General features: G+C 46.3%; 1 protein-coding gene across 1 annotated transcript; it reads right to left on the bottom strand.

The window, feature by feature from the left end:
• Nucleotides 1-3073: 3073 nt before the first annotated feature.
• LOC116407630 (gastrula zinc finger protein XlCGF66.1-like) lies at nt 3074-7650 on the bottom strand. Its single transcript, XM_031893329.1, has 4 exons — nt 7533-7650; nt 6316-6438; nt 6068-6205; nt 3074-3166 (listed from the first exon to the last, which is right to left on the bottom strand). Exons 2-4 carry the CDS (start codon nt 6430-6432, stop codon nt 3074-3076), a joined length of 348 nt encoding a protein of 115 aa, XP_031749189.1. The 5' UTR covers nt 6433-6438; nt 7533-7650.
• Between the last annotated feature and the right edge of the window lie 2013 nt (nt 7651-9663).

Consider the following 9663-nt stretch of genomic DNA (forward strand, 5'->3'; position numbering starts at 1 on the left):
GTTTCTACCTCCTTATCTGCCGTTTCAGCCCTGAACGGTTTGTGGCCGATTGTACGATCTTTCGTGCGACGGATGGTCGCACGAAAGATCGCAAATCGCCACGTGTGTCGCCACCTTAAGGCTAATGTACCACAGGGAGATTAAAAAAGAAGAACAAAGAACCTTTAGGTTCATGCCCCGTGGAGAAATTAGTCTCCCATGATAAATCTCTGCTACTATGAGCGACTAGTCCCCTAGAAATGCCTTTCCACCTGCAATAAAGGGAATCGCCAGTGGAAAGGCCTATGTATTGCTTTGTTTTTCCAAAGTTGCCTGCAGGAGTAGACTATGCAACGTGTAGGCCTTCTACCGGCAATTCTCTATGCTGCTGATGGAAAGGCATTTTGGGATATTAGTGACCCATGGCAGCAGTGATTTATCCAGGGGCATTAACCTACAGGCTATTTGTTCTTTTCTGTTTTCTCGCTATCTGTCTCCCCTAATATACTTATAATAGATATTCATGTCACTTTACTTCACAACACCTTTTCCCCAGAGAAACCACATTAATGTTGACAGTCTTACTTTATAATTCAGTTTTTTCTAGTCCTTTTACCAGTTTAGTCGTACCTCTTTGCACATTTTTAGTTTTTATGATATTCGCATTAGTTTTACTTTATCATATACTCTATTGCTCATTATCATGTTTGTAAATTAAACAAGCCGAAAGGGAAAAAAACTGACCAGCGGAATGTGAGGAGGAGTTTCCTGCATCTTTTGGCAGCTGAATGGCTGACCAGAACATTCGGGGGAACTCCTGTGCTAAATTCATAATATATGCATTTAATACCCCTATCACTGTACCCAAAATCACCACATACCCTACATGTAGAGTAAACCATTATGAATATATTATACTTAGCCAAAAGGAATTATATATAATTATTTGGTAGCATCGTAATTGTCTTTTACTCACTCATCATTGAGTTATTATCAGAAACTGGTTTCCCCCCTGTGTGTAACTGGGAATGTGCAGTGAGCTGGGAACGATGCACAAAACTTTTCCCACATTCATTGCAAGTGAATGGTTTCTCCCCTGTGTGAAATCTGAGATGTACATTAAGGTGTGAACGACGGGTGAAAGATTTCCCACATTCAGAGCAAGTGAATGGTTTCTCCCCTGTGTGAACTCGGAGATGAACATTAAGGTCAGAGCGACGGATGAAACATTTCCCACATTCAGAGCAGGGAAACGGTTTCTCTCCTCTGTGAATTCTGTGATGTACGGTGAGACGGGAGCGATCTGTAAAACTTTTCCCACAACCAGAACAAGAAAATGGTTTCTCTCCCGTATGTATCCTTTGATGTACAATAAGGTTTGAATGATGTTTAAAACATTTCCCACACTCAGAGCAACAGTACGGTCTCTGGTCCATGTGAACCCTGTGATGCACATTAAGGTCCGAGACGCACGCAAAATGTTTCCCACACTGAGAGCAAGAATATGGTTTTTCTGCTTTGTGAAGGCTGAGATGTCTATCAAGATCCGAGCGACGAACAAATCCTTTCCCACACTGAGAACAAGTAAATGGTTTCTCCCCTGTGTGAATTCTCCAATGTACTTTAAGGTTTGCATGCTCTTTAAAATGTTTCCCGCATTCAGAGCAAGAATAAGGTCTCTCTCCGGTATGGACTCTATTATGTACGGTAAGTTGTGAGTGACGTTTAAACCGTTTGCCACATTCAGAACAAGCAAACGGCCCTTCCCCTGTGTGGCTTCTTCGATGTACAATAAGGTCAGAGTGAGTTGTAAAATGTTTCTCACATTCAATACAAGAGAATGATCCTTCCCCTGAGTGGCTTCTTCGATGTACAAGAAGGTCGGAGTCAGATGTACAACGTTTCCCACAATCAGTACAAGAGAACGGTCTCTCCTCTATGTGACTACTTTGATGTACAAGCTCAGAGTGAGGTGATTCAGATTTAGTGAATGGCTCCTCCCCTATGTGTATTCTGGAGTGGCTATTTAAATGTGAACGATATGAAAAACACCTGCCGCATACAGAGCAAGAATAGGGTTTCTCCCCTGTGTGAGTTCTGTTATGTTCATTAAGGTGCGAGCGACGGGCAAAACGTTTCCCACATACAGAACAAGGGAACGGTTTCTCCCCTGTGTGACTTCTCTGATGTACAATAAGGTCCGAATGCCACGCAAAACGTTTCTCACACACAGAACAGACAAATGGTTTTTCTCCTGTGTGGCTTTTCTCATGTTTGAGAAGACCGCCCTTGGTTCTAAAGTGTTTTAAGCACTTAGAACAGTTATACATCTCCATGTTGGGAGTAGGTGTGTCTGTTCCCTGTATCTGTTCTGTAAGGGGATTAATGCTGCAATCTAATTGGTTTCCCCCTTTACATGAAGTTGATTCCTCTTTAATACCATCTGATACGTATATGGCTGACAAGCTGGTATTTAGGCTGCACCCCATGATAGGAGCAGACATATTGGTTTTCTGCATAGATCCTGAAACAGTAATAATTCTAAAATCAGAAAGGTTTTCTTCTTCACATAAAGGCAGTTCCTCTTTAATAGAATTTGATACATAATCATCTGCTGAGCTGTTATTCATGATAGGAGTAGGTGTATCTGTTCCCTGTATCTGTTCTGTAAGGGGATTAATGCTGCAATCTGATTGGTTTCCCTCTACATATGAAGCCTCTTCCTCTTTAATCCCATTGGCTGGTGGGGCCTGTTCTGCTGGAGAAATTTCGGCATTTGTCATATTTCCGTCAGCACCAAAATCTGCTCCTTCAGCCCCAATCTTGCTTGGCTCATTATTATAACATAATGTTCCTCCCAGATCAGCTGGAATCTCTCTCTTATCTTCATATTCACCGTCTGGCAGAGATACAAGCATGAGAAATCATTATCACATTTTATACATATATGTAGGGATTCATTGTGTCAGGGAATGCAGGAATAGAAGGAGCAGCAGCGCAGGAACTGTCACCCCGACAGGCTCTGATACAGGATGAAAAGTCACATATAAGTTCCGTTACACACGGGGTTCTAATGTTTTGTGCCCTGCACCCATTACTCACCCAGTGGGCAGAGCTGCTGGGTCTCCTCCTCCTCCTTTATCCCTTTCCTGCGAATGTCCTTGTTTCCTTTTATATACTCCCACTCCTGCAAGGAAAAATATATGGAAACATCCTCACACCTTATGGAAGAATTATAAAACTGGCAAATCCCCCCCTTAAGCTGGTCATACATCAATATAATTGTATGAAACTATGTTTCGTCTGACTGTGCATGGGCTCTAAATTGCTGCCAGACAGGTTAGAGAATTTTGGTAGAAAAACAATAAAATCTGTGCATGTATTGTGTATCTGTTGATATACTTGGAGAACCTACAATGCATTTCTGGGACCGCTCATTGGTACAATTGTTGTCTGCAAATTATTTCATGTAGAGAACATCCTCCGATTTGCTTTATTCTACACTTTCAGGCTGAATGTTAGTTTTAGATCGTTGCATTTAAACGTACAAATCGATATCTGAACGTTTGTCGGAAAACGACATTTAGAGAATGGCTTTAGAGAAATCACCTTACAAAGCAGACTAGATATATATTTTGTTGGATAACATTGGACATTTTGAGACAAGTGAGATTTTCTACTTGATCTTATATCTACATGGATTCATAAAATTCAAAATCTCCCAATAGTCAACACATCTTATGATTACAAAGGCCACAATATACAAATATCCCTGCAATATGCTGTAAATGCAGAAGCCTGTACAATTGTCATCTTGAATGCTAACGACACTATGTATGTACCAATGTCAAAGCTTTGATTTCAATAAAAACTACCTGAATAAAAAAAAAAAAAGGCCACAATATAATGAAAAATTGTCCCTAGTGTGTGCGAATTTGTTAATGCTCTTAGATTGTAAGCTCATTGGGGCAGGGACTGGTGGGAATGATGCATCATCTCTGTACAGCGCAGTGGAAATAATTATATAAAAACACGTGAAAAATTCCAGTGTTGCTCTATTGCACTCCCACAGCGGTGAAGAGAATTTACTGTTCTACGTATCATTTTTTTTTTTTTTTTTTGCAGTAAAATAAAATGTTTATCCCGTAATACCCAGCAACATAAAACCAACAGCCCAGTAAGCTGTGACTGGCTTAAAATGATACTACAGTTGGAAGGGAAAGGAGATCACAAACAGCCAATAGACGTATCCTCCATAAATCAAACAGATATAAACAGACAGCAAGACAACGAAAACCTCCTATAAACTGAAGATGTTTGTAATGTGATGGACTATAGGAGCAAACATATCAAACCTCACAAATCGACATATAACTCTTTGGGAAAGGGAGTGGTGGGGGGGCAGTAAACAAATAGATGAATATATTATCTACAAGCAGTAAGAGATAGGGCTCGGGGCCTCCATCTCACCACCCAACTCATGAAACCAAGATGGTAGAAACAGAAAGAGACAGTTCCATCAAGTGACTCACATTAGGTTCACATTTCCCGCCTTAAACCTTTCTGCCCTGCTGCCCCTTACATTTGGAATGCCCACCCTGATTTCCCTACGGAGAGAATCCGCCCCCAGTCTTTTTAAAACTAAAGTTAAAGGAGACATATTGGATAAATGGGAAAAAACGCTAATTTTGTAGGCAATTATGAATAATATCCAGTGCTGGTTTCCCTTTGGGCTAAACATTAACCCTATCTGTAACAATGGCCCCTTTATTGGAGCTCCCTATAGATCCTCTCAGGTCCCTGTCTGGGTTTCAAATGAGGGGTGGGCGTGTCCTAACGGTCCCTGCCAGAAGCACAGTAAGAGGGGGAGAGCCAATCACAGCCCTGCACTCACACAAGCACAGACAGGCTTCAGTTCCTTATCAGGTCAGCCTAGCTGCTGATTGGTTCCTATCCTACAGTGCCGCCGCCCCCCTGCACAGCCTGGGAAAGGAGGCAGCAGGAAGTGGAACAGATGGGCGGGGCTAGTGGGGTTTTGGGGGAATTTCTCAAAAAATCAGTCCAAAACACAACTTTTTAAGACCAATCCTTCTATATCTAGAGGAGTATAATTCCCTGGTACATTCATCATTTTTATAGGATATGTCTCCTTTAAAGACTACCTTTTGGAGCACTCATCCAGCACCTGATCTGGGAACTGGCACTTATATTGTAGTGTCACCCACTATGACCTACAGCACTTATATTTGCCTATTTGTGTCTGTTAGTTACCCCTCCCATATAGATTGTAAGCTCTACGGGGCAGGGACCTCCTTCCTCTTGTGTCCTCGACTCTTAACTTATTGCAGCTGTATTTATCTGTATTTATTGTTATACTTTGTATTTATCTATTATTATCTTATTAACCCCCTGTTTGTATTAATGTATTCTACTGTACAGCGCTGGGTACATAAGTAGCACTTTATAAATAAAGATATACACACATACATTAGGTTTATATATAAAACAGGAAAAGCCCCTTCCCAACCATATTGGCACAGGCCTATTTCAATACACTACTAAAGGGGTTTAAATACCAAATATCTAGCCAAGCTCATGTCCGACTCCCAAAATGGGTTTGTGAAGGGGAAATCTGCAACAAAAAAATATAATAACCATCAATCAAACTCATCAGCAGCAAAACGACACACCTTTAGCTCTAGTCGACAAACTTATCTCTCTCCTTATTCCTTCTTTGAAACCTACGCTGTCTCTTCTGGATATTTTCTCCTGTTCTTATTGTATTCTCACCTCTTGGGTACTAATTTTAGAAATGAGTACAGTTTTCTCTGTTACCTCTATCCAATGATATTATGGGGGCACCAACTGCACCAATCTATCATAAAGGATATGGCAAACTCCTAACTCTAATTTCCATACACAAATTAACATAAGGTAAAAGAAAACATCTGTGCATGTAGCATTTTGTAGATTTGGCCAAAACCAACCCAAATCCAGAATTTATGCATTCCTCAACTATCCATATATTTCTCGACTGTAAATCCTTTTCTCTTAAATTAAAAGATAGAAAACGGATTGGCGCACCCACCTCTCCAGTCAGCAGCTGGATGATGTTGGAGATGAGTTCCAGGATCTTCTTGTCATTTTCCTTCTGTATGACGGAGCCAGGGGCATGCAGGGCCCCCAAACCCACAGTTGGGCTCTTCTTCTTAGGGATGACGTAGCCCTATGTATTGAGAGGGAGAGAGAATGATGAGTGTGTAACGCAGCAGAGAGACCCCCTTTGTACAGACAGACAGTCTCTTCTCACTGTGCCACTCACAGTGCCCCCCTCACCTCTCCAGTCAGCAGATAGATAATCTCCAGTGTGAGATTCAGGATTCTCTCCTTCCGCTCCTCATTTTTATCCTTCTTCCCCATCACTGGGTCACTCGCTTCCTCCCACATTCCCATTGGCTCCTTGTGGGAGGGAGGGGCCTGGAAGTGGAATTAAGCACTTACACATTTCTATAGGGGATTATTCCCAGCAATATCCCCCAAAACAATTACAGGGGCCCAGATCCATAGAATCCCACAGCTCCCGCCGACCCCCAGTCCCACAGCTCCCGCCGACCCCCAGTCCCACAGCTCCCGCCGACCCCCAGTCCCACAGCTCCCGCCGACCCCCAGTCCCACAGCTCCCGCCGACCCCCAGTCCCACAGCTCCCGCCGACCCCCAGTCCCCACAGCTCCCGCCGACCCCCCAGTCCCACAGCTCCCGCCGACCCCCCAGTCCCACAGCTCCCGCCGACCCCCAGTCCCACAGCTCCCGCCGACCCCCAGTCCCACAGCTCCCGCCGACCCCCAGTCCCACAGCTCCCACCGACCCCCAGTCCCACCGACCCCCAGCTCCCACCGACCCCCAGTCCCACCGACCCCCAGTCCCACAGCTCCCACCGACCCCCAGTCCCACCGACCCCAGTCCCACAGCTCCCACCGACCCCCAGTCCCACAGCTCCCACCGACCCCCAGTCCCACCGACCCCCAGTCCCACAGCTCCCACCGACCCCCAGTCCCACAGCTCCACCGACCCCCAGTCCCACCGACCCCCAGTCCCACAGCTCCCACCGACCCCCAGTCCCACAGCTCCCACCGACCCCCAGTCCCACAGCTCCCACCGACCCCCAGTCCCACCGACCCCCAGTCCCACAGCTCCCACCGACCCCCAGTCCCACCGACCCCCAGTCCCACCGACCCCCAGTCCCCCAGTCCCACCGCCCCCCAGTCCCACAGCTCCCACCGACCCCCAGTCCCACCGACCCCCAGTCCCACAGCTTCCACCAACCCCCAGTCCCACAGCTCCCACCGACCCCCAGTCCCACAGCTCCCACCGACCCCCAGTCCCACAGCTCCCAGCAGGAGTAACCCCAGTGCCACACACACAGCCCATAGTACAGGAGAGTGAGGGGGGTAAATGGCGGTCGGTCGGTGCCACACAAGGTAGGAATAAGGGAGGCAGCAGGGGATTTAGCAGCACATATGGGCTCAGTATATTGTGGGGGGTCAGTACCTACCTGTGCGGAAGTTCCCAGAGTTCCCTGCTCCGGCTACAAACCAATGGTCCCGGGGGCTTGGGAGGTGGGAGTGAGAGCTGCTCAGTAAGGGATGGGAGACAATTCCCTACATATCTATGTACCGCACAGATACTAGAGGCTAAAGATTTCTCGCTGCAGTTAGAAACATTTACCCTCAGTCCCTAACTCTCTGTCCCGCCTCTCTAACCCAGTTCTGCCCCTTACAGCTACTCCACCTATTAAATTTAAGGACAAAATCTGGTATGACAGGATTAGGTTTGATTGGCAGGACAAACAGGCACTTCCGGCAGCTCTGTCCCGCCCACTCCACTCAGCCAATGAGTGACCGGCAGTAAATTAGTACCCAGGGAAGCAGCAGGAGCGGGTCAGTCAGGCACTGGCGGGATGGGGCAGAGCATGCCGGGTAATATCGGTGCTTTTGTCCCGTATTTCTCTCTCTGTACTAGTGGGTGAGTTTGTGCCTCTAGTGTCAGATACACAGCAGTTGATAGACAAGCTACACACCTATAATTGTGCTCTTCAAGCTACAGACATCAACTGCCCCCATGTCATAAGGGAAATACTGAGAAAGCCGTGGTTTAACCCTATTTCTAACTTCCCTGTAAGTGCTAATATACAAATAAGTCCATGAGGTCAATTAAAGTCTCTTGCTTGTGTTTATTGCACACGGGTTTTACACTAAACTAGTACAGGGCAACTTTATATCAATGGGGAGAACTCTGAGGGGCAGGGAATTGGGAACATATTCCCAATTGGCCAGAGTTGTGGGCGGAGCTCAGTGAGGCAGACATGTGGCAACTCACTCAGATCCTTCATTAGTCTCCTTGATTTGCCCCTCACCCTGTCACCCACAGTAACAGCCCCCACCTTACAGCCAACCCTGCTATTAGAAAGGAGTAATCAGGAATAAATATCCTTCCCCCCCCCCAGGGAGGCTGAATTGACAGCGGGAGTGTTTGGCTGCTTCCATAGGATGAACATGTAGAGGGATGTGGAAGGGTTGAACTTGATTCCCGTGTATTTATTCAGCCTGACTTACTATGGAGGTGAGAGATCCACTGGCAAATCCATAGGTGAGTGCAGCAGGGAAGAGCCATAAGCAGCAACAGAGGAGCTACAGGGGAACGCACAGAGCTCCCCCAACCCCCCCCCCCCCCCCCATTCCCTTCCTACAGCCTCAATAATCTGCCTACTGATCCATTTCTAGAGCACAAGGCTGACAGATTAAGGCTGTGCCGCGGGGGCACTGGGGCAGACTTGCAGGGGGGACATGCACCTAACCCATGGGCCCCAGCTGTCACCTGTCTGCTCTCCTGCTGCTCTTCTCTACTGATCTAAGCTACTTTCAGAAATGTTTTAGATGTGATTATCACTGTTTCCACACACATAAATCATATCAACTTGCTCTGTTTTCTTTAATATCTTAAATGAAACAAAAAATATAGAATAGATTATAAAACAGTGTGGTGGGCAGGAACTAGCAAGTCCCAATGCCGCCACCACATTTGTAAATCATTAAATGGTAGGGACAAGTGTTTACAAACCCTTATAAATAGTCGTCATGTCTCAAAAAAACATCAATGCTGCCGCACACAGTGCACACTCCAACAACAGCGCTCTCGCCCAGCTGTCAGTAGACACCCTACATAGGCAACGTGAGTAGCGATTCTGGGGACATACCCAACCTACCAGATACTAATCGGTGCCAGTACGTTCACTGTAAAGGTATCCATACATGCTAAGATCCGCTCGTTTGGCAAGTTCACCAAGCGAGCGGATCTTCTCCCGATATCCCCACCTATGGGTGGGTGATATTGGGCCCTGGGGCCAAACAATCAAATTAGAACGACGGGTATAGGCGTCCGTTGGTTCCTGGGACTGCATCAACTAATTTCCAAACCTGCTACATCAAGATCTGGACGATTTCAGGCCAGATTTCGGTCGGGCAGGCCCGTCGGTAGTGCCCATACACGATAAGCTGCTGAATCTGCCTAAGGGACCCATATCGGCAGCTAGGATCGGCCCGTGCATGGCCACCTTAACCCTTCTTGCCCATCAGAAATGCACACAGCTCTCTACCCGCTCAGCTCTCCTTGAATCTTTAATGCGT

The sequence above is a fragment of the Xenopus tropicalis genome, chromosome 9 (genome assembly GCF_000004195.4).
Source record: "Xenopus tropicalis strain Nigerian chromosome 9, UCB_Xtro_10.0, whole genome shotgun sequence".
In the NCBI taxonomy this organism is placed as follows: Eukaryota; Metazoa; Chordata; class Amphibia; order Anura; family Pipidae; genus Xenopus; species Xenopus tropicalis.